Below are 22,824 nucleotides of genomic sequence, written 5' to 3'. Positions count from 1 at the left end.
TTGCCCATGCTGGTCTAGAACTTCTGGGCCCAAGCGATCCTCCTGCCTTGGGCTCCCAAAGTGCTGGGATTACAGGCAGGAGCCACGGTGCCCAGCCTGATTTATTTTCTTCTGTGGAAAGGAAGGAAAATCCCATCCCTCATGCCAGATTGCAGGCATCGCTGTTGTGCAGGGCCAGCAAGGACATGTGTGTGTGTTGGGGTAGGCATGGGGGGAAGGACAGGGAGAGGGAGAGAGGGCAGGTGGCTCCCCCGAGCCTGCCCTCCTGGAGGTTCTAGATCCCTCCGTGGCCCCGTCAAGGCCGCCCGGCCTTCCTGTTGGGCAGAGACCCCTCGCCAGCTGCTCACTCGATGTTTGGTGGTCCCTTCCCACGGGCCTGCCTGGTTTGCCTCCACGTCCTCAGCGGCCACAGGTGAGAGGCTGTGGATCTTGGGCCCAGTGGTCCGGAGTGTGGCCCGGTTCAAATCCCATCTCCGTGGAGTGCACTCTGAAGAAATGACGCCAGGCCATGGCAAGCCACCCGCCTCTGCGCCCATTTCTCTCCATGCAGGTTGGAAAGAATGACACAGCTGCTCAGGGAAGCACCCATACACCGAGCCTGCTGGGCCTCTGAGCTCCTGCTGGCCCCATACCCCAGCTGCCCCCAGGGCTCCAGTCACCTGAGCCAAGCTTCTCACCCCGCGGCCTCCCCAGCCCCATTGCCATTTCCTCCTCCCTCATGGGCCCCTCAATCTTACCATCCTCCTACTTCTGCCGGCACCTCGATGGACGGCCCTGACACAGGGGGAACAGTGCCCCAGCAGAAAAGCCCCAGGGTCGCCTGGATTCTCCTGCCTTCACCTCCTGCCCTGGGTCCAACACACAGTCTTCAGAATGCTGCCTCCTCAGCGCGCCTCTGGAATGCACCCGCCTCTCCCCATGCCCACAACCACCACTGCACCAGGCCTCCCCACATTCTCTGCCCCAGCACCACCAACTTGCAGTTGCCCATGGCGAGGCAAGTCCAAGTTCTCAAGCCTGACTACAGAGACCCTGCCTGATTTGCTGGCCTCTGCCACACCCTGGAAGCCAGCCGTCGACCAACCTTGTGTTCCAGCTGGTGGGAAACACTGGTTTTTTCTCAACGCCACGTGGGCATGTCACGTGCAGGCCTGGCCTGGGTTAGGCCTCAGCTCCATCTCCTGCCAATGCTGGCCAATCTTCATGGTTCAAGGTCATGTAGCCTGATGGTGAAGTGAAGGGGCCCTGTTGTTGACTCAGTCTTGCCACATACTGTGTGACTTTATTCGTTTCCTAACCTCCTGTGCCTCAGTTTCCCAGCCTGTGTTTGTTTCTGAATGGTGCCAGTGCCAAGCCCAAGCCTGGCATCCAGTAGGTGCTTCGTGCCAGGTTATGGAATGCCCGCCCGATAGGAGGGCGCTGCCTTCTCTCACCTGCTCCAGCCAAGTGCCCACAGTCAGTCCTCCATCATGCCAGCTGCGGCCAGCAGAGGGCAGCAGCGCCCTGCCCTGCGCCACTGGGCAAAGGGGCGGGCAGAGAGAGGTTGGGCTGCCTGGCCAGGCTTGTTGGGATGAGTCGGGCTGGGCATGATTGCATCGCGGGGAGGGAGGCTGGGGCTCCGTGAGACGTGCTCCTGGCACTGCCAGCTACTACTTGGCCCTCGCTGGTGGCCCGCCAGGTAGGCAAGAGCTGGGGCAGGCTTGGGCTTGGGGTGCCGGGGCTACCAGGCTTCAGGCCAAGGCAACAGGGTGTGCTTAGGCCAGGGGGAAGCAAGGGTCTCAGGGCCAACTGGCTGGGGTCAGGCAAGAGCTCTCGGGCGCCGGCCCAGCCTGACGACGGCACTAGGTGCCTGAGAGCACAATGTCCCCCAAGGGGTAGCCCTGGGGTTAGGAGGTGGGGAACCGTGTTTCTTCCCCGAAATGGGAAAGCCAGCACCAACCCCGGGCAGAGTACAGGGTAGAGAGGCTGCCCGCCTGGCTCCCCACCCCCACAGCCACCCAACTGGCCCAGCCAGGTGGCAGCAGCCCGCTGCCACCTTGCCCTGGAGCCTACTGCTGCCGTGCTGTGAGGGAGGAAGAGACCCCATCCCCAGTGCACCTGCTCCTGTGCCACTGGCCAGGGTGGCCTGTGAGGGTGACAGGGGGGCTAGCTGCTAGGTGCCCCTCCCTTCCCCACCCCCTGCACGGATGGCGTCTAGGCCAGCAGGATGGTGCTTCAGGGGGTGGGGTGGACAGCCCTGGCCTGTGGACCCTCTGCCTCAGCCCATCTCAACCAGCCTCCTCCCGTGGTCCTGCTTGCTGCCACCATGCTGTACCTGGCACCACTTCACCAGTCCCCAGGGGCAGGGCTGGGCCGGGGGTGTGGGGGAAGATCTTTTGGACAAAGGCAGGCATTGAGGGCCAGGACTGGCACTTCACCCAGGCCCCAAGGCTATCAGCCTTGGCTCTGAAGCCCACCCCGTGCCCTTCACAGGGACCCAGGGGAGTCAGGGAGGGGCATGCTTAGTGACACAGGGGTTGCAGGGCCAGAGGGGGAGGGCTGGCTGGAGGAAACCCCAGCCCTTTGTCCCCAGATCCCGGGGGTGGCTCCCTGAGGGTGGGAAGTGGCAAGGAGCCCCCTGTCCAGAACAGCCCAGTGGGGGTGGCAGCACCAGCGAGTAGGGCCCCGGCCTGGCCTCTGGACAGAGGGAACATTGTTGTGGTGGAGGCAGGGCTGCCTTGGCCTGGCCACTATTGACAAAGCTGCCAGCTGTGAGGGAGCCCGGTCGCCAGGCCCTAGGCGCCACCCCCACCACCGCCCCTCCTTCCCCAGGCCAGCTCGAATGGGGCTGAGCCTCAACTGTCTCCCTCCCACTCAGGACAATGCCCCCCACAGCCATCTCATGCCCATCACCACTGCCCTGGGGCAGCTGAACTGAGCGGATGTGCCACGCCACCCACGAGACCCCTCTGCTGCACCACTTCATGGTAAGTGCCCGGGCCCGGTGTCCCCAAAAATGTTCCTGGGAGGGGCAGGGTAGGGCAGGATGGCTCTGGCCAGGGCCCAGGACATACAGGCTGCAGTCTCCCTCAAGGCAGACACTGCCACAGATAGCCCGGGGTCTGCAGGAAATGTCCGTGCTCTTCCTGCCTGTGTTCCTGAGATAAGGGGCCTCTGGGCCTTCCTCCAGGCGCTGCTCTGCCCTGAGTCCCAGCGGCCCCACTCTTGGTTGGCATGTGACCACACACCCAGGGCAACATCTCTCTGTGGGGGACAGCAGGGGCCACAGCAGGGGCTGCTCTCACCTCTCACCCTCAGCGGCTCAGCCCCGGGTTCCCACCAGGCACACCCAGGAGCCATCTCCAGTCTGGCACCCCTCCCTGCCCCTTCCCTGACCCCTCCCCCGGCCAGATCTCCTGGTCTGCTCTTCTCCCGGGACACTGCCACACTGAGGCCCCCTGTGCCAGGCCCTGAGAGACCCAAACTGCTGGGGCCCATGGGGCAGGAGCAGGCCTCCCTGCACCTCTGCAGCCTGTGTTGTCTCTTGGCACCCCTGGCTTCTCCCAGCACCCCTATTGGCTTGCCCCAGTGCTTCCTCACCCCGGAGCTGGGCGCCAGCATGGAGCAGGCCAGAATGGAACTGACCCCTGCTCCTCGCTGACTTGCTCCTTGCTCAGCCCGCGGCTGCCTGGCTCTTTCCCCCAGCTGGGGAGGGTTCCTCCTTGCAGCCGGCCCTGGCTGTCCACGGCAGGTTTTCTCTCCCTGTCCAGTCCCTTGGGGCGCACGGTGGCCTCACTCCTCTCACTCCACTTCGATCTCTCTTGTCTGGGTGGTGGGCGCAGGGGCGTGTTGTGACACAGCTTCCGCCAGCCTTCCAGCTCCCATGGCCTCCCCCCCTCCCCTGCCCGCTCTGTGACTCAGAGTCCCTCTGTTAGCGCTCTTGCGGCTTTCCAGGACCTGCCCCCCTTCAACAATCTACATGCATATAAAGTAGGAGATAAAAGAATTCTCTCCTTGTGTGCTTGTGCGTGCGTGCGTGCACCCCTCCCTGCCTCTTGCTCCAGCTCTTGGACTCTGTCTTTGTCCCTCCTTCTGTCCTCCTCTCTCTGTGCCCCCTCTGTCTCTTTGTCTCTGCTCACTCTCCCTCGCCCTCCATCTCTCTGCCTCCCCTGCTCCCTGGTCCTGAGCACCCTGGCCTCTCTCCACCCCGCCTTCCACCTTCCTCTGGTCTTCTATCTGCCTTGCACTCCCACTGCCCTGACCTGTGCCCTCTCACAGGCCCCCGTGATGGCTCGCTGGCCTCCCTTCGGCCTCTGCCTCCTCCTGCTGCTGCTGTCCCCACCGCCACTGCCCTTGACAGGGGCCCATCGCTTCTCCGCACCTAACACCACTCTCAACCACTTGGCACTGGCGCCTGGCCGAGGCACACTCTATGTCGGCGCCGTGAACCGCCTCTTCCAGCTCAGCCCTGAGCTGCAGCTCGAGGCCATGGCTGTCACTGGCCCTGTCATCGACAGCCCCGACTGTGTGCCCTTCCGTGACCCGGCTGAGTGCCCACAGGCTCAGCTCACTGACAATGCCAACCAGCTGCTGCTGGTGAGCAGCCGTGCCCAGGAACTGGTGGCCTGTGGGCAGGTGCGGCAGGGTGTGTGTGAGACACGGCGCCTCGGGGATGTGGCCGAGGTGCTGTACCAGGCCGAGGACCCTGGTGACGGGCAGTTTGTGGCTGCCAATACCCCGGGAGTGGCCACAGTGGGGCTGGTGGTGCCCTTGCCCGGCCAGGACCTCCTGCTTGTGGCCAGAGGCCTGGCGGGCAAGCTGTCGGCAGGGGTGCCACCCCTGGCCATCCGCCAGCTGGCAGGGCCTCAGCCCTTCTCCAGCGAGGGCCTGGGCCGCCTGGTGGTAGGCGACTTCTCCGACTACAACAACAGCTACGTGGGGGCCTTTGCCGACGCCCGCTCCGCCTACTTTGTGTTCCGCCGCCGTGGGGCCCGGGCCCAGGCTGAGTACCGCTCCTACGTGGCCCGCGTCTGCCTGGGGGACACCAACCTGTACTCCTATGTGGAGGTCCCCCTCGACTGCCAGGGCCAGGGCCTCATCCAGGCCGCCTTCCTTGCCCCGGGCACCTTGCTAGGGGCGTTTGCCGCGGGCCCAGGGGGCACCCAGGCGGCGCTCTGCACCTTCCCCATGGCGGAGCTGGGGGCCAGCATGGAGCAGGCCCGGAGACTTTGCTACACGGCAGGCGGCCGGGGCCCCAGCGGCGCAGAAGAAGCCACCGTGGAGTACGGCGTCACGTCGCGCTGTGTCACCCTGCCCCTTGTGAGTGGCATGCCCTTCCACCCCCACTCCCTCTGTGGATGGCTAGCATCTTTCAGCACTGGGCAGGGGTGCCTGCCCATGGGAAGTGCCAGCCAACCTCTCAGCCAGGGGTCGGCTGAGTCTCCAGGTCTCCTGCCTGCTCTCCACCCGTTTCTTTCCACCTTTCTCCCTCTGGATGCTATGAGCTTGCCAGGTGCCCTGGCCCTTCAGCCCTGATTGCTGGGCCTTGGGATTCTCCCAGGCCAGGGTGCCTGGCTGTCCTCCCGCTGGCACCCTGGGCATGCCCCCTGACTGCCTCTTTGCCCTCTTCCGGGGGCTGATTCTCTGCTCCCTGTCATGTAGGACTCCCCCGAGTCGTACCCCTGCGGCGACGAACACACCCCCAGCCCCATTGCCGGCCGCCAGCCCCTGGAGGCCCAGCCTCTGCTGAAGCTCGGGCAGCCGGTCAGCGCCGTGGCAGCCCTCCAGGCAGACGGGCACATGATAGCCTTCCTAGGGGACACCCAGGGCCAGCTGCACAAGGTGAGGGCCTGGCCTTGCTGTCTGGCTGGGTGTGCCCCTGGCCACAGAGGCTCAGGGAAGCCCCCAGAAACCTCCACCTCTTAGCCCACATCCCACAGTTGGGTTGGGGGGCTTTGCCACACAGTGACGGCTGGTGGTGGCTCACGGTGAAGGTAGCTGGGGTGGCTGGGTGAGGTGGGCAGGGTGTGGTGCCTCCTGGTGACCTTCCTGTCTCCCCATAGGTGCCCTCCCACCTGGCAGAACTGTCCCTGGTACGCAGGGCCTCACCCAGGGTGCCGCTGCTGCCCTGGTATCATGGTTCCCTGGAGAGTGTCCCAGACCTGAGGGTGCTGAGTGGGGGAAGCGATGTGTCCTCCCTCGATGGCCCAGCAGGAAGGGGAGCTGGCTCTAAAAAGGAGCCCCCACTGGGAGGAGGGCGTGTCCCTTGAACGGGCAACCTTTGGCCATCTGGCCCAGCCTTGTCCTTGTCCCCCCACTCAGGTCTTTCTCCACGGCTCCCAGGGCCAGGTTTACCACTCCCAGCAAGTGGGGCCTCCAGGCTCAGCCATCAGCCCAGACCTGCTGCTGGACAGCAGTGACAGTCACCTCTATGTCCTGACTGCTCACCAGGTGAGGGCCGTCCTGGGGCTGAAGGGGCCAGCACACGCGGCCCGAGTCTTGTGTCCATTGCCTCTCTGCTCTGCTGCCCCTCCAGGTGGACCGGATACCTGTGGCGGCCTGTCCCCAGTTCCCTGACTGTGCCAGCTGCCTCCAGGCCCAGGACCCGCTGTGTGGCTGGTGTGTCCTCCAGGGCAGGTGAGCACGGGGCCTGTGCCTAGGCTTGGGCCAATGGGTGGTGTGTGCCAGGAGGCTGCCCCTGGAAGCAGCCCTAGGTATTTCGGGAGGCCAACCCTGCCTGTTGGAGAGACTTGGGACCACCACGGAGGTCACCCATCCTGCCCCATTTCACTGAGCCGTGAATCTGGTTGGCACCCCCCTTTTCCAACACCACCCAGCCTGTGGGCTCCTCATCCCAGCAGCCCCAGCCAGGGTCCAGGACCCCCACATAGCTGCCCTCCAGCCCGTGCTGCACCCGGCATTCCCAGGAATCCTTTAAGGCAGCCCTGAGTCACGTTGCATCCCTCAGCCCAGTCACAGCTCCTTTTTGGCTGGAGCCCATGCCTCGGCCATGAGGCCTGGCCTGCTTGGCCCCTTTCTCTCTGGGCACAATCCCCTTCACGCCTCCTGCTCATTGCACCCCACCGCACTCCAGCTGGGCCGGCCTCCCCAGCCCCGTTGTCGGTCATGCTTGGAGTCTAGGACCCCCACGGTGACCTGATAGGCCCCTGCCTGGCAGGTGTACCCGGAAGGGCCAGTGTAGGCGGGCAGGCCAGCCGAACCAGTGGCTGTGGAGCTATGAGGAGGACAGCCACTGCCTGCACATCCAGAGCCTGCTGCCGAGCCACCACCCCCGCCAGGAGCAAGGCCAGGTAAGCTGCCCACCACCACTGGGCCCTCTGGGCAGCATGACCACTGCCTGGAGCATGAACCTGCCTCCCTTCGTCTCTCTCCCATGGCCTCTGCTGCCGCCCCCAGCAGTGGCCACCCCCTCTGCTCTGGCTCCATCTCCCTGTTTCTCCCTGCTGCGTCCCAGGTCACTTTGTCTGTCCCCCGGCTGCCCATCCTGGATGCAGATGAATACTTCCATTGTGCGTTCGGGGACTATGACAGCTTGGCTCATGTGGAAGGGCCCTACGTGGCCTGTGTCACCCCTCCCCAAGACCAGGTGCCACTTAACCCTCCAGGCACAGGTGAGTGGCTCATGGGGTAGGGGGCTGGGGTGGAAGCTGGAGGGGAAATGAACCACCTGACCTGTCCTGCCCCCACTGTCCCCTCCCAGAACATGTCACTGTGCCCCTGGCCCTGATGTTCGAAGACGTGGCTGTGGCTGCCACCAACTTCTCCTTTTATGACTGCAGTGCCATCCAGGCCTTGGAGGCAGCTGCCCCGTGAGTCCCTGGGCCTGCCTCTTGGGGTAGAGGTGGCGACCCCAGAGGGCACTCAGCTGAGCAGCTGCCCTTCCCCTCCAGGTGTCGTGCTTGCGTGGGCAGCATCTGGCGGTGTCACTGGTGCCCCCAGAGTAGCCACTGTGTATATGGAGAGCACTGCCCAGAGGGCGAGAGGACCGTCTACAGCACCCAGGAGGTGGGTGGGCCCGACCTTCGGGCAGAGACAGGGCTGTCCCTTCTCCACCTTTCCCAGGCCCGCCCGGCAGTAGGCCCTTTGAGTTCTAAAGGGCTGAAGGCTCTCGTTTTCCCAGGTGGACGTCCAGGTGCGTGGCCCAGGGGCTTGCCCGCAGGTTGAAGGCCTGGCAGGTCCCCACCTGGTGCCTGTGGGCTGGGAGAGCCATTTGGCCCTACGCGTGCGGAATCTTCAGCATTTCCGAGTGAGCCGTCAGGAGGGAAGTGGGCAGGGCAGTGGGGTCTGCCAACAGCATGTCCACATTCCTGACAACATCCTTCCCCAGGGCTTGCCTGCCTCCTTCCACTGCTGGCTGGAGCTGCCTGGAGAACTTCGGGGGCTGCCGGCCACCCTGGAGGAGACAGCAGGGGACTCGGGCCTCATCCACTGCCAGGCCCACCAGGTGAGAGGCTGCCCTCCAAACCCTCTTGTCCCCAAGCTTCCATAGACCCTCAGGAGTCTGCCATCTTTGTGGAGAGCCTGCTTGGGGCCCACTGCCTCTGTCCCTGGGCCCCAGTGTTGGGGGAGAGGCAGGGAACAATCACATTAATTCTAGGGGGTGGCCCAGAGGAGACAAGAGTCAGAGGTGCCCTGAGTGGGCATCCAGCCTAACCCCACACTCTGCCCACAGTTCTACCCCTCCATGTCCCAGCGGGAGCTCCCAGTGCCCATCTACGTCACCCAGGGCGAGGCCCAGAGGCTGGACAACGCCCATGCTCTTTATGGTGAGCCTGAGGGCAGCCAGGCAGGCGGGGCAGTGTGGGTGGCAGATAGGAGGCACTCAGCACACTGCCTGACCTTCCCTAGTGATCCTGTACGACTGTGCCATGGGCCACCCGGACTGCAGCCACTGCCAAGCGGCCAACAGGAGCCTGGGCTGCCTGTGGTGTGCTGATGGCCAGCCTGCCTGTCGCTATGGGCCCTTGTGCCCGCCGGGGGCTGTGGAGCTGCTGTGTCCTGCACCCAGCATTGATGCGGTGAGCCCCCGCCTCTAGGGTTGAGTGCGGGTCTCCTGCTGGGGCCCCTACAGCCCAGCGGCCCACTTCTCCTGCCCTGCACTGTCCTATCCTCCGTGGTCAGACCAGCCCTACCCCAGGCCCCCAAACCCCAGCAGCTCGGTCTGGCTGGGTTGGTTGGCCGGCTGGGCACCCGGCACTGTAGAGTGGGGTGTGGGTGCGGGGGATCCCATCTGCCATAATTTGCCTGCTGCAGGTGGAGCCCCTGACTGGTCCCCCTGAGGGAGGTTTGGCCCTCACCATCCTGGGCTCCAACCTGGGCCGGGCCTTCGCTGATGTGCAATACGCCGTGAGCGTGGCCAGCCGGCCCTGCAGCCCTGAGCCCGCTCTCTACCGCACCTCAGCCCGGTGAGGCACTTGGAGGGTGAGGATGGGGGGGAGGCCCTCAGAGATGGCCACCCAGAGATAAGGCAGGCCTGTGGCCAAGAAACCTGGGGCACTGGGTCACGGGAGGGGTGGAGAAGGTGTGCTCGGTAGCAGCTGGTGGGCTGTCCCCTGCGTCCCTGGGCCCTGAGCAGCTCCCAGGCCTCGGCTTTCCAGGATTGTGTGTGTGACATCTCCTGCCCCCAATGGCACCACTGGACCCGTCCAGGTGGCCATTAAGAGCCAGCCACCAGGCATCTCAAGCCAGCACTTCACCTACCAGGTCAGTGGCCTCCCAGGTGTGCAGGGGAGGGTGGGAGGGAGGGCCAGGAAAGGCAGGCGCCTAATGAGGATGTCAAGCTGGGTCTGCGGGGAGCAGGAAGCGCCGCTGCATGTCTAGGAGGGAAGCCACAGCATGTGAGTGGAGGCGGGCAACCAGGCCAGTCTGGGGCACGAAGCTCTCGGGAAGTGTTGCCCTGGGCATTTGGTGGCACCATTTCCCAGGCGGGAAGGCTGGGACAGGAGCAGTGGGGGCAGGGGCAGGTTCTGCTTGACCCATGCAGTGCCCCAAGGAGGCAACTGGATTTCAGAGTTCAGAGCTCCAGGTCTGGGGCTGCAAGCTGTGGTGTGGAGGAGGCTGTCCCAAGGGGGAGAGACTGGCAGTGAGGATAAAGGAGCCCCACTCCTACTCCCCATGTGGCAGGGGTGGGTGGGAGGAAGCTGCCCAGCGTGCAGTGGCCTCTGGAAGGAGGGTGTGGTCCACTTTGGCCCCAGGAGGTGAAGCCCAGAGATGACCTGCGCTTCAGAACCGGAGGACCTTGGGCATGGCCCAAGGGGGTGAAAGGGCCAAGCTGGGCTGCCTTGCCTACCCAGCCCACGCTGTTCCCCAGGACCCTGTCCTGCTGAGCCTGAGTCCTCGCTGGGGTCCCCAGGCAGGGGGCACCCAGCTCACCATCCGAGGTCAGCACCTCCAGACAGGTGGCAACACCAGTGCCTTCGTGGGTGGCCAACCCTGTCCCATGTGAGTCCCAGCCTGCTGCCTGCCGTCGAGTGGTGGGCACTCCCATAGGCCTCAGTGTCCTTTCTACATGGTGGGGGTGGGGGGTGGTTCATTCAGAGAAGTGCTTGCTGTGGCCACCCCCAGTGGTCTCTGCCCTTGTCAAGACAGGCTAAGTAGGGCTTCTCCTATGGGGGCTGGGCCAGGGCTAGGGTAGAGGGGCGGTAGTTAGAGCCAAGATGAGATATCCCGCTACCCGTCCTGCAGCCTGGAGCCAGTGTGTCCGGAGGCCATTGTGTGCCGCACCAGGCCCCAGGCTGTCCCAGGAGAAGCAGCGGTCCTTGTGGTCTTTGGCTATGCCCAGCGCACACTGCTCGCCAGCCCCTTCCGCTACACCGCCAACCCCCGGCTTGTAGCAGCGGAACCCAGTGCCAGCTTCCGGGGGTGAGGGTCAGCCCACAGGCCAGCCTGTGCACCAGGCAGGAGGGAAGGTGGGATGGGGGCTGGGCTGTGCTGCCCACCACCCGCCCACACCCGACTGCCATCCTGGCACAGGGGTGGGCGGCTGATCCGTGTCAGGGGCACCGGCCTGGATGTGGTGCAGCGGCCCCTACTGTCTGTGTGGCTGGAGGCTGACACAGAGGCACAGGCTTCCAGGGCCCAGCCCCAGGACCCAGAGCCAAGGAGGAGCTGTGGAGCCCCTGCTGCGGATCCCCAGGCTTGTGTCCAGCTTGGTGGGGGACTGCTGCAGGTGAGCCCCTCACCAGCAGGCAACAGGGCTGTCCCTGACCATGCCCATGCCCGGTGGGGAGGGGGAGGGCAAGCTGCCATGCCCCTGGCAGTGCATAGCGGAGCCCAGCTCACTCCACCTGCGGCCGGCCCCACAGTGCTCCACCGTCTGCTCTGTCAACTCGTCCAGCCTCCTCCTGTGCTGGAGCCCTGCCGTGCCAGACAGGGCCCGCCTGCAGCGGGTCTTCTTCACCCTAGACAACGTGCAAGTGGACTTTGCCAGCGCCAGTGGGGGCCAGGACTTCCTGTACCAGCCCAACCCCCGCCTGGCACCCCTCAGCCACGAGGGGCCTGCCCGCCCCTACCGCCTCAAGCCAGGCCACATCCTGGATGTGGAGGTGAGGGCCATCTCCAACCCTGCCCGCCAGGCTGCTCAGGCCGCCTCTGTGGGGGCCAGTGGCTTAGGCTCCCATGTGTGTCCCAGGGTGAGGGCCTCAACCTGGGCATCAGCAAGGAAGAGGTGCGCGTGCACATCGGCCGCAGCGAGTGCCTGGTGAAGACGCTCACGCGCACCCACCTGTACTGCGAGCCGCCTGCGCACGCCCCGCAGCCTGCCGATGGCTCTGGCCTGCCACAGTTCGTGGTGAGTCCGCACCCTGGGTGGGCAGGTGGGCCAGGTGCCGCCGGCATGCACTCAGGAGTCTTGCCCACCCAGGTGCAGATGGGCAATGTGCGGCTGGCCCTAGGCCCTGTGCAGTACGAGGCTGAGCCCCCGCTGTCTGCCTTTCCTGTGGAGGCCCAGGCAGGCCTGGGCATGGGTGCTGCCGTGCTGATCGCCGCCGTGCTCCTCCTCACCCTCATGTACAGGTGAGACCCGCCCACCGCCAGCACACTTCCCTCCTCGCCATTGGCAAGGGTACCCCAGCAGGCGGCCAGGCTGGCCCTGGCCCTGGCTGATGCTGGCCCTGGGCTGCAGGCACAAGAGCAAGCAGGCCCTGCGGGACTACCAGAAGGTGCTACTGCAGCTGGAGAGCCTGGAGACCGGCGTGGGGGACCAGTGCCGCAAGGAGTTCACAGGTGGGTGCGGAGGCAGGGGGGACAGGGTGCCCACAGGGCCTGAACTCACACCTCAGCTGCTCCTCGCCTGCAGACCTCATGACGGAGATGACCGACCTCAGCAGCGACCTGGAGGCCAGCGGGATCCCCTTCCTGGACTACCGCACCTACGCCGAGCGCGCCTTCTTCCCTGGCCATGGCGGTTGCCCACTGCAGCCTAAGCCCGAGGGGCCAGGGGAGGACGGCCGCTGCACCACTGTGCACCAGGGCCTCACGCAGCTCTCCAACCTGCTCAACAGCAAGCTCTTCCTCCTCACGGTGAGGGCCTCGTGGCAGGAGTCCCCGGTGGGCAAGGAGGTGGGGCTGGGGAACTGCTGGCCTGAGACAAATGTGGGGGAAGAGTGGGGCTTCCCGGGATGAGCCTCCAACCCTTGCCCAGCTCATCCACACCCTGGAGGAGCAGCCCAGCTTTTCCCAGAGGGATCGCTGCCATGTGGCTTCACTGCTGTCGCTAGCACTACACGGCAAGCTGGAGTACCTGACTGACATCATGAGGACCCTGCTGGGTGACCTGGCAGCCCATTACGTGCACAGGAACCCCAAGCTCCTGCTACGCAGGTTGGCCTTGACCTGGACCCAGTGGCGGGGATGAGGGCTCGCCACAGACCTGCCCCCATCGCACCCTGGGCGGGCTCTGCCCAGGGGTGTGGGGGGCCAGGAAGCCCCAGAAGGTTGCGGGAAAGAAAGTGAGATGTCCTCAGCAGGGACACAGGCACAAACGCCTGACCCTGTGGCTGGCTCTCCGCAGGACAGAGACCATGGTGGAAAAACTGCTCACCAACTGGCTGTCCATCTGCCTGTACGCCTTCCTGAGGGTGAGGGGCACTGTCCCGGCTGCCCCCAGCCCCGAGTGGCAGACTCCTCCCCTCCCGCCATGTGGGGGCTGCTGCCTGCGCCCTACCTGACCAAGGCCCAGCAAGGGGGGGCTTTGGAAAGGGAAGGACTTTGAACCCTCTCCCGGGCTGGAGGCGAGGCAGAGGCGAGAAGGGCTGCCATCGATCCCCTCACTTGGCTGATGCTGGCTCATCTTGGCAGTGCAGGAGGTGGCCGGTGAGCCACTGTACATGCTCTTCCGGGCCATCCAGTACCAAGTGGACAAAGGCCCCGTGGACGCCGTGACAGGCAAGGCCAAACGGACCCTGAATGATAGCCGCCTGCTGCGGGAGGACGTGGAGTTCCAGCCCCTGACACTGATGGTGCTGGTGGGGCCTGGGGCTGGCGGGGCCGCATGCAGCAGTGAGGTGCAGCGCGTGCCGGCCCGGGTGCTCGACACAGACACCATCACCCAGGTCAAGGAGAAGGTGTTGGACCAAGTCTACAAGGGCACCCCCTTCTCCCAGAGGCCCTCAGTGCATGCCCTAGACCTTGGTGAGAGAGCCAGCCCTGCCCACCCACCCCAGGGACCCTTCCCTACCCCTCCGGCACCTGGAGACCCTCATCTGTGCCTTACTATGAGCGTGGGGCATGGAGAGCAGGCTGTAGACTATCTGCATCCCTGACTCCCTCCAGAGTGGCGCTCGGGCCTGGCTGGTCACCTCACCCTGTCGGATGAAGACTTGACCTCCGTGACCCAACACCATTGGAAGAGACTCAACACTTTGCAGCACTACAAGGTGTGAGCGGTGGCAGGGCAAGGCAGGGCAGGGCGGGGCTGGGGCGGGGAGGTCGAGGCAGGGCAGGGCGGGGCTGGGGGCAGGGCAGGATGAGGCAGGGCAGGGTGGGAGCAGTGTAGGCGCCTCACCAGGGGTCAGCACAGCCTCTGCTCCCCATCTCTGCCAGGTCCCAGATGGAGCAACAGTGGGGCTCGTCCCTCAGCTGCACAGCGGCAGCAGCATCTCCCAGAGCCTGGCCCAGAGGTGCCCCTTGGGAGAGAGTGAGTCCCTCAGGGTCGGCCCCGACCTGGGGCCACTGGAGTCCAGGCTGGACAGGCAGAACTCCTGGCCACGCATCTGCCTCAGCTTCATCCCCCACCCCACTGAGATCTTCTACCCATCTCTCCTTCCTTTCTTCCAGTCCCCACCCTGCCCCACCTTGTCAGGGAAGTGGACTGGGCATCCCAGGCCAGGGGCAGGGGGCATAATCCTGAAGCCAGGCTCCTGTGCCCTCAGACATCCCCACGCTGGAGGATGGCGAGGAGGGTGGGGTGTGCCTCTGGCATCTGGTGAAAGCCACCGAGGAGCCAGAAGGGGCCAAGGCGCGGTGCAGCAGCCTGCGGGAGCGGGAGGCAGCGAGGGCCAAGGCCATTCCGGAAATCTACCTCACGCGCCTGCTGTCCATGAAGGTGGGTGCGGCCGGGCGGCCGGGCCTGAGGGGAGCCCGGGAGCGGGAGGGGCAGAGGCAGCCTGGCCGCGGATGGCCCCCACACCCTGCCCTCCACATGGCCCTTGTCCCCTGCCTCGCAGGGCACGCTGCAGAAGTTTGTGGACGACACCTTCCAGGCCATTCTCAGTGTGAACCGGCCCATCCCCATTGCTGTCAAGTATCTGTTTGACCTTCTGGATGAACTCGCAGAGAAGCACGGCATCGAGGACCCAGGGACCCTGCACATCTGGAAGACTAACAGGTGCCTTTCCTGCTGCCCCACCCCTGCTGTGCACATGGTCCACTGAGTCCCAGAGGGACCAGGACATTCCCAGGGTGGATGCACCCACCTGCGGTTTCTGGAACTTACAGGAAGATCTAGGGCCCAGGTCACCTGGGCCACCAGGGCAGCTTCCAGTGGCCCCTGGCCCCAAGTGTGTTGCCAGTAGGCTGGAGCGCATGGGGTGGAGATCACGATGGCGGGCCAGGGCCTCAAGCCCACGCCCGCCCTGCACCCCTAGTCTGCTGCTGCGGTTCTGGGTGAATGCCTTGAAGAACCCACAGCTCATCTTTGATGTGCGGGTGTCGGACAACGTGGACGCCATCCTTGCTGTCATCGCCCAGACTTTTATTGACTCCTGTACCACCTCGGAGCATAAAGTGGGCCGGGTAAGAGCAGTGCCAGCAGCAGCTGGCAGGGGCTTGAGGAGGAAAGTATTATGGGGGAAGCCTGGAGGGCTCTGCGCAGAGCTCTGGGTGGGCGGTGGCAGCGTAATGGCGGCACCTTCACCTCCTAGCTCATGCCTGGCGCCTTCCCTCCCTCTGGAGCAGGATTCCCCAGTGAACAAACTGCTCTACGCCCGGGAGATCCCACGCTACAAGCAAATGGTGGAAAGGTGGGTATCACAGGCATCGGGGCTGCGGAGAATGGGGGCTACCCCACCCCTAACTAAGTCTGTTCCTCCAGATACTATGCAGACATTCGCCAGAGCTCTCCGGCGAGCTACCAGGAGATGAACTCTGCCCTGGCTGAGCTCTCCGGGGTGAGGCATGGCCCAGGGGGTGCGCCTGTCCACATGTGGGTGGAAAGACTAGCAGAGGGGGGACTGGGCTTGAGGACCAGGCTGGGACCTCACTGCCCCCCTACACATGGTGCCCCCAGAGCTACACTTCTGCTCCCCACTGTCTGGAGGCTCTGCAAGAACTCTACAACCACATCCACAGGTACTACGATCAGGTGAGGCCCAGGGCACTCCAGAGGGGAGGCGCAGCGGAGCGGGAGGCCCGTGGACCCTCCCGGCGGAGCAACGGTGCCAGCCCATGCTGGCGGGGCCCAGGCTGGGGAAGGGACTCGGCTTTCATTCAGATTTCCCAGGAAGACCCCAGGCAGCCCCCACTGGATCCCCAGGCTCCTGCAGAGATGGAAGCAGGGTGGGTGGCCCTGGGCCAGCAGGCAGAGGGGCAGGCTCAGACAGGCACCTTCCTCTGCCTGGGCAGATTATCAGTGCCCTGGAGGAGGACCCTGTGGGCCAGAAGCTGCAGCTGGCCTGCCGCCTGCAGCAGGTTGCCGCCCTGGTGGAGAACAAAGTGACTGACCTGTGAGCTCTGGCTCAGACAGCAGCAAGCCGGATCCACCACCACCGCAGTGCCTTATGACCCCGGAACCGAGCCAGCCACTGAGGGGAGCTGGCAGAGCCTGGGGGCGCAGGGTGCACAGCCAGGCGCTGTGCCCAGCAGTGGGCTCCCTGCCTGCCACCTCCCCTGCCAGCCCACCCACCTTCCCCCCACCTGGGATTGTTTCTAATTTATAAGGACCCCCCCTTCTTCCCCCTCTTCCCACTATATTTATTTGCCTGCTGGAAAATCACATCTGGAAATAAAATAGAAATATGTCTTTATTTTGAGATGGAGTCTTGCTCTCTCAGGCTGGAGTGCAGTGGCGCGATCTCGGCTTACTGCAACCTCTGTTTCCCGGGTTCAAGCAATTCTCCTGCCTCAGCCTCCCGAGTAGCTGGGATTACAGGCGTGTGCCACCACACCTGACTAATTTTGGTATTTTTAGTAGAGACGGGATTTCCCCATGTTGGTCAGGCTGGTCTCAAAACTCCTGACCTCAGGTGATCTGCCCGCCTCAGCCTCCCAAAATGCTGGGATCACAGGCATTAGCCACCACACCTGGACAGAAATGTCTTTTTACAAAGGGCGCAATCCCCAGCCCCTGCTTTTCCCTGCAGGAGCTGACTCAATGCTCTCCTGACTGAGAGCCCCTCAGCCCCATGGCTATGACCTGCTACCCACAGACAAAGAGAGGCCATCAGGTACCCGGGCTTCACTTTCCCGCCCACTCCCTGACCTCGCTGGCCCCTCCACCAATGCGTGGCCCACCCCTACCACTTCACGGACACTGGTACAGGAACAATGCACCAATATCTTACGACAAGCACCCTCTCTGCCAAGCCCCCTCCCCTTCACTGGGACTCCTCTGTCGGGCCCCAGCTAGCCTCTCAGCTCCACTCTCACCCCTCCATTCCCTTGTCCTTGAAGTGGCCAGAGTAACCTTTTGCTGAGCAGAAGCTCAGTGACCACTCCCCAACCCCATATCACCCAAGCTCCACATTGAGCCAACAGACCCCAGGCCTCCAGTCCTTGCCCCCAAACCATGCAGCAGTCATGGCCAGCACGTGACGGGCTGGAACGCGTCTTGGCTGCAGGCCTTGCCCCACTGTGCCCTGGGTTGCCGTGGATGCTTCTGGGGACCCAATTTCTCCTGGTCTCTCAGTCATCACCACACTCATGGAGAAGTGGCTATGGGCTTGCTTGTCCCCAGCAGCGAGCAGCTTCCTGCTGCCTCCCCCATGTCTGGCTATGGAGCAGCCCATGGCAGGCACCTTGCAAATGGTGGAGAGGAAGAGCAGGTGCTGGGAGCCAGAGTGCCAGGCAGGGTCGCAGGAGCAGGTCCTGGGCTCGCAAGCTCCCAGGCCTTCCCTCAGCAGGCCTGGTGCCTCTGGTAGGGGAAATGAGGGGTCCCCAGCGACGCCACATTCAGAGGGCACTGGGATCCCACTTGTCCTAGGGGCTGATGAAACACAGAAGCAGGAAGTGGCTGGGAGCAGCCAGGGATGGGGGTTCCCACGGGAGAGGAGCACCTCAAGGAGGATGCCCACGGGGGCATAGGTGGTCAGGGCTTGGCCTAAGGACCAGGTTGCCAAGCAGAGCACATCCCCACAGTCGGCACTGGAGAACGGGAACCCAACCTAGGGTACGGGTTGCTTCACCCCCTCGTGGACCTCCCCCTCAGCTGGGGTGCGGAGGCTAAGCCTGGGGGCCCAGTTGTCCCTGGTCCCCAAGCAGTAGCCCCCTCTGCCTCCAGGGTGGGCCTGGAGCAGGAGGGGGGCTCTGCCTGGGGGCCGGGCTCTCTGGGGCCGCCGTCGCGCCGCCCCCTCCTCGCGCCGCATACCTTGCCCACAGCCGAGCAGCTGGGAGGCTATTTATAAAGGCGGGTGAGATCAGCGGCCGGCCGAGGCTATAAATTCACAGGCCGCAGCCAGGCCCCACAGGAGCAGCTGCCCGGGGCACCGGAGCTGCGGGCTGCGCAGCCGGGATGAGCGCGAGCACGGGCGGTGTTGGGGACAGCGGCGGCGGCAGCAGCAGCAGCAGCAGCAGCAGGTAGGGCTCGGCTCAGGCACCCGGGGCCCCTGGCGTCTCTCACGCTCACCGCCCACCCACCCCACCCACAGCTCACAGGCCTCCTGCGGGCCCGAGTCCTCAGGCTCCGAACTAGCCGTGGCCACGCCGGCGCCTCAGATGCTGCAGGGGCTTCTGGGCTCTGACGATGAGGAACAGGAAGACCCCAAGGATTACTGCAAGGGTGAGGCTTGGCCTTGGGCACATGCGGCCTGACGGCCACTACAAGGGACCCAGGGCAGCCCTGGGCCCACATGGGCCAGATGGCCAATGGGGTCGAGGTGTTTGGGGGCCCAGGGGAGAGAGAACCCCCACCACCCCAATCTATCATCTCCCCTTGGCAGGCGGCTACTACCCTGTGAAGATTGGCGACCTGTTCAATGGGCGGTACCACGTGGTGCGCAAACTGGGCTGGGGCCACTTCTCCACTGTCTGGCTCTGCTGGGACATCCAGTGAGTGCCTCCTTCGCCTTCTGGGCCCAGCACTGGCTAGGATCCTGTCCCTGGGTTTGGTTGGGGCCACCCTGATCCCTGCCGTGGGTCCTGCCAGGGCCACAGCCTACAAGGGTCTTGGTATTACAGGCGCAAGCGCTTTGTGGCCCTGAAAGTGGTGAAGAGTGCAGGGCATTACACGGAGACAGCTGTGGATGAGATCAAGCTCCTGAAATGTGTGAGGCACCTCCCTACCCACTCCCAGCTCCCCTGGAGCTGCCTGGGGCCTGGCAATGCGGGTGCAGGGCCTGCTGGGGCTCTGTGGGGCAGGGCGGGGCTCCCCGAGGGGCAGCCTGCAGCTGGCTGTGCCAGAGGGGGAGGATCTGGAGGAACGGGTGAGGGACAGGAGGGGTTGGCGACCTTTCTTCCAACAGGGCCCAGCTGGAGCAGAAGAGGGATACACTGAAGGGAGCTGTGGGCTTCAGGGCAGGGTGGAACCGTCTGTGGCCCCTTGGCTTTTACTCCAGGTCCGAGACAGCGACCCCAGTGACCCCAAAAGAGAGACCATTGTCCAGCTCATTGATGACTTCAGGATCTCAGGAGTCAATGGAGTCCGTATCCTTTGCAGGAAGAGCAAAGCAGTGTGGCAGCCAAGGGCCGGCAAACGTGGGCCCTCACTGCTAGAGCCTGTCTGCAGATCCACACAATGGGCTTGCATCCCTCCCAGTAACGCAAGCCTCTGGCATGACCCCACCCCCAGGTAATTGTGTTTACGTGGAGGCAGTAATAAGTTAGCGTTGATGGTCCATGGACGTTGCTGTCACCCCCAAACGGCAGGTGCTGCCTCTGTGGTGCTGCCTTCCCTTTGAGGGACTGCCAAGAGGCCCTATGGCATAACTGGCATGGGAGTGGGCTGGCCCCAGAGGCCTCTGTGCCTGCTTCTCCAGCGCCACCTCTAGGATAACCACAAAATGCACCATCCCAACTGGTATACCTGTTGAGAGCGACAGGGACACTATCGACGACACCAGCATATTGGTGACCAGGACTGCCCCGGGGAGGCCCTGCCTCCCCTCCTCCGCATGGCCCACGCCTGGCTGCTCCCCCAGCTGAGGGTGGGTGGGGCCTGAGCCGCAGCTGGTGTCTACTGTCCGCCCTTCACTCCCGGCCTAGATGTGTGTATGGTGCTGGAGGTGCTGGGCCACCAGCTCCTCAAATGGATCATCAAGTCCAACTACCAGGGCCTGCCCGTGCCCTGCGTGAAGAGCATCGTGAGGCAGGTGAGTGCCACCCACTAGGCTGCCCAGCCTGGCCTGAGGGGGAGTTCGTGGAGGTCAGGTGCAACCCTCCGCAGGTGCTGCATGGCCTGGACTACCTCCATACCAAGTGCAAGATCATCCACACGGACATTAAGCCCGAGAACATCCTGCTATGTGTGGGGGACGCCTACATCAGGCGCCTGGCTGCCGAGGCCACGGAGTGGCAACAGGCAGGGGCGCCGCCCCCTTCCCGCTCCATAGGTACCAAGGGTCCACATGGGGCTGGGTCAGGACCTCTGGGCCTGAACCCTTGCCTGAGTCTCTGTTCCTCCCTGTCTCCTGCTCCCCACCTACACTCCCAGTCAGTACTGCCCCCCAGGAGGTCTTGGTAAGTTGGGGGGCCCCTCTCTCCCATGCCTCCTCTCCCATCCGAGCCAACTGGAGGCCATCTCTGGAGCCACACTGGCTTCACTCCCCCCTTCATGCACTCCCACGGTGGTCATCCCGAAAGGCCGGGTGGCTGGGCGGAGGGTGACTCCCGGGATGGCTCAAATGCCCCAAACTGCTCTTGGTGAAAGGATGCTGTCTTCCCCGAGTGGCCACTTCCGGCTGCCTTAGCTTGGGCTGAGAGGGAACAGAGAGCACCCTGAGACGGGTCAGTCAGGTCCTCCCACTCCTAATGGAGCTGTGGGGAGTGGGGCCACAGGTGGGGAGGCAGGGACAGTGGTGAGGAGCTGGTGCCAAGGGGCGCTAGCACCACATTCTGGTGTCCATGGGAGCCCTGGGGCCCGGAGAGGCCTCTTCCCTGGTGGCCATGCAGGGAAACCTCCACTTCATGCTGACTGGGGCGGGCGACAGGAACCCTGGGGTGACCCTGGCTCTGACAGCAGACCGGTAAGCTGTCCAAAAACAAGAGGAAGAAGATGAGGCGCAAACGGAAACAGCAGAAGCGGCTGCTGGAGGAGCGGCTGCGGGACCTGCAGAGACTGGAGGCCATGGAGGCCACGACCCAGGCTGAGGGTGAGGGGCCACAGGGGGTGCTGGGTCGTGGAGCGCAGCAAAGGCTGCAGGGCATCTGCTCAGCAGCTGCCTCCACCCCGTCTCCCTAGACTCTGGCTTGAGACTAGACGGGGGCAGCGGCTCCACCTCCTCTTCAGGTTGCCACCCCGAGGGCGCCAGAGCAGGTCCCTCCCCAGACTCTTCCTCCCCCGCCCCGGGGGATGGTCGTAGCCTCAGCCCCGGCTCACAGACCTCAGGTTTCTCTGGCTCCCTCTTCTCTCCTGCCTCCTGCTCCATCCTCTCCGGCTCATCCAATCAGCGAGAGACCGGGGGCCTCTTGTCACCTAGCAGTAAGTTGGGTGGCGGGCGGCGGGCAGGCAGGGCTGGCAGGAATCGAACCACTTCAGTCTCCCCGCTCTGCCTTCTCCAGCACCATTCGGTGCCTCGAACCTCCTGGTGAACCCCCTGGAGCCCCAAAATGCAGATAAGATCAAGATCAAGATCGCAGACCTGGGCAACGCCTGCTGGGTGGTACGCGCAAGCCTGGGAGAGCAGAGTGGGGGGCCCTGGTCCAAGGGTGGAGGCACAGGGCCACTCTTGGGGAGCCCTGCCCCAGCCTGCAGTGCACATGAACCATTGGCTGGGTGGGCATCGGTCCTGCCCAGTCAACAGCACCGGGGCTGTGGCCAAGGGCAGGGGCCATTAGGAAAGGGTCGGCCTCAGCCTCAGATCACTGGGCCTGTCCCTCTTGGAAGATCTGGGGACCCTGAGGCTCAGAGCAAGCCCCACCGAGCTCCTCGGGTAGGTGGATCGGGGTGGGGTAGGAGTCCGTGGGGGCGGGCCAGCCTTGGCCCTGGCCCCTGTCCCCAGGGCTCCCCTTGCCTCCAGCACAAGCACTTCACAGAGGACATCCAGACTCGGCAGTACCGGGCCGTCGAGGTGCTGATTGGCGCCGAATACGGCCCCCCAGCAGACATCTGGAGCACAGCTTGCATGGTACGCCCACCCGGGCTGCCCTGTGTCCAGGGCCACCAGCCCATTGGCCAGCAGCCTCACTTCCTCCCCCTTCCAGGCCTTCGAGCTGGCCACTGGTGACTACCTGTTCGAGCCACATTCTGGAGAAGACTACAGTCGTGATGAGGGTAAGGGATGAGGGCCCTGGGCTCAGCCGCTCAGCCTTACGGCCTGCCCGCCCCCAACCTCCTCTTTCTGCCCACAGACCACATAGCTCACATCGTGGAGCTTCTGGGGGACATCCCCCCAGCCTTCGCCCTCTCAGGCCGCTATTCCCGGGAGTTCTTCAACCGGAGAGGTGAGGGCCCGGGCAGGCTCAGGCCATGTGGCTGCAGGGAGGGTGGGACAGGGACCTTGGACTCTGCAACAGAGGGAACGGAACACTGGGTCCCAGTAGCCAGGGCCAAAGCAGAAGGCAGGCCTGGAGACAGGGACAGAGCCTGACGCCCACTGGCCTGCCCACAGGAGAGCTGCGGCACATTCACAATCTCAAGCACTGGGGCCTGTACGAGGTGCTCATGGAAAAGTACGAGTGGCCCCTAGAGCAGGCCACGCAGTTCAGTGCCTTCCTGCTGCCCATGATGGAGTACATCCCCGAAAAGCGGGCCAGTGCCGCTGACTGCCTCCAGCACCCCTGGCTCAACCCCTAGGCCCGGCCACGGCTCCACCTCCAGCTCTCCGTGCCTTGAGGGAAAAGCGGCACAGCTCTCACCACCCTTCTGGGCGCCAGCTCCCCACAACCGCAGGGCAGAAGAGACGCTGGAGCCAGGCCCGGCTCTCAGAGCGTGTTCTGCCTGAGACCCCCAGGTGGGCCCTTGGAGAAAGTGTGTGTTCCTTTCTTAATAAAGCGTGGACTGAACATCGGTGCCTGGAG

General features: G+C 64.3%; 2 protein-coding genes across 10 annotated transcripts; both read left to right on the top strand.

Annotated features, from left to right (window-relative positions):
• Nucleotides 1-1,564: 1,564 nt before the first annotated feature.
• Nucleotides 1,565-16,466, top strand: PLXNB3 (plexin B3). 3 transcript variants are annotated; one of them, XM_021933089.2, is made up of 36 exons: nt 1,565-1,678; nt 2,858-2,966; nt 4,258-5,298; nt 5,641-5,820; nt 6,301-6,429; nt 6,515-6,615; nt 7,157-7,289; nt 7,454-7,610; nt 7,700-7,808; nt 7,890-8,004; nt 8,120-8,245; nt 8,327-8,443; nt 8,672-8,765; nt 8,848-9,017; nt 9,253-9,404; nt 9,597-9,702; nt 10,310-10,440; nt 10,684-10,860; nt 10,972-11,167; nt 11,304-11,543; nt 11,630-11,788; nt 11,861-12,012; nt 12,122-12,222; nt 12,296-12,519; nt 12,641-12,819; nt 13,010-13,076; nt 13,302-13,629; nt 13,771-13,874; nt 14,041-14,134; nt 14,370-14,542; nt 14,664-14,824; nt 15,084-15,231; nt 15,394-15,458; nt 15,530-15,605; nt 15,725-15,786; nt 16,060-16,466. In XM_021933089.2, the coding sequence occupies exons 2-36, from the start codon at nt 2,922-2,924 to the stop codon at nt 16,151-16,153; spliced, it is 5,706 nt and encodes a 1,901-aa protein (XP_021788781.1). In that variant the 5' UTR covers nt 1,565-1,678; nt 2,858-2,921; the 3' UTR covers nt 16,154-16,466. The 3 variants fall into 3 exon arrangements, with proteins under 3 accessions (XP_021788781.1, XP_021788780.1, XP_021788778.1); XM_021933088.2 differs by having other exon boundaries at nt 15,725-15,799; XM_021933086.2 differs by having other exon boundaries at nt 15,530-15,799.
• Nucleotides 16,467-17,595: 1,129 nt separating this feature from the next.
• Nucleotides 17,596-22,815, top strand: SRPK3 (SRSF protein kinase 3). 7 transcript variants are annotated; one of them, XM_009198508.4, is made up of 15 exons: nt 17,975-18,228; nt 18,300-18,430; nt 18,591-18,699; nt 18,829-18,916; nt 19,113-19,293; nt 19,852-19,958; nt 20,033-20,198; nt 20,300-20,325; nt 20,825-20,957; nt 21,047-21,286; nt 21,367-21,467; nt 21,825-21,932; nt 22,009-22,078; nt 22,156-22,248; nt 22,416-22,815. In XM_009198508.4, exons 1-15 carry the CDS (start codon nt 18,164-18,166, stop codon nt 22,598-22,600), a joined length of 1,803 nt encoding a protein of 600 aa, XP_009196772.2. In that variant the 5' UTR covers nt 17,975-18,163; the 3' UTR covers nt 22,601-22,815. The 7 variants fall into 7 exon arrangements, with proteins under 7 accessions (XP_017809816.2, XP_017809815.2, XP_017809818.2 ...); XM_009198510.4 differs by having other exon boundaries at nt 17,991-18,228; nt 19,206-19,293; XM_009198511.4 differs by having other exon boundaries at nt 17,992-18,228; nt 19,206-19,293; nt 20,828-20,957.
• The last annotated feature ends 9 nt before the right edge of the window (nt 22,816-22,824 follow it).

Source organism: Papio anubis, chromosome X (assembly GCF_008728515.1).
Source record: "Papio anubis isolate 15944 chromosome X, Panubis1.0, whole genome shotgun sequence".
Lineage (NCBI taxonomy): Eukaryota > Metazoa > Chordata > Mammalia > Primates > Cercopithecidae > Papio > Papio anubis.
The sequence above is the reverse complement of the archived record's forward strand: the minus strand, read 5'-3'. Positions and strand labels throughout refer to the sequence as shown.

Coding starts and splice junctions, on each gene's coding strand:
- SRPK3 (XM_017954326.3), top strand. CDS start 18,164: ATGAGCGCGAGCACGGGCGGTGTTGGGGACAGCGGCGGCGGCAGCAGC. Junction 18,431..18,590: donor CCCCAAGGATTACTGCAAGG/GTGAGGCTTGGC, acceptor TCCCCTTGGCAG/GCGGCTACTACCCTGTGAAG. Junction 22,249..22,415: donor GGAGTTCTTCAACCGGAGAG/GTGAGGGCCCGG, acceptor GCCTGCCCACAG/GAGAGCTGCGGCACATTCAC.
- PLXNB3 (XM_021933086.2), top strand. CDS start 2,922: ATGTGCCACGCCACCCACGAGACCCCTCTGCTGCACCACTTCATG. Junction 6,430..6,514: donor ATGTCCTGACTGCTCACCAG/GTGAGGGCCGTC, acceptor CTGCCCCTCCAG/GTGGACCGGATACCTGTGGC. Junction 15,459..15,529: donor TACAAGCAAATGGTGGAAAG/GTGGGTATCACA, acceptor CTGTTCCTCCAG/ATACTATGCAGACATTCGCC.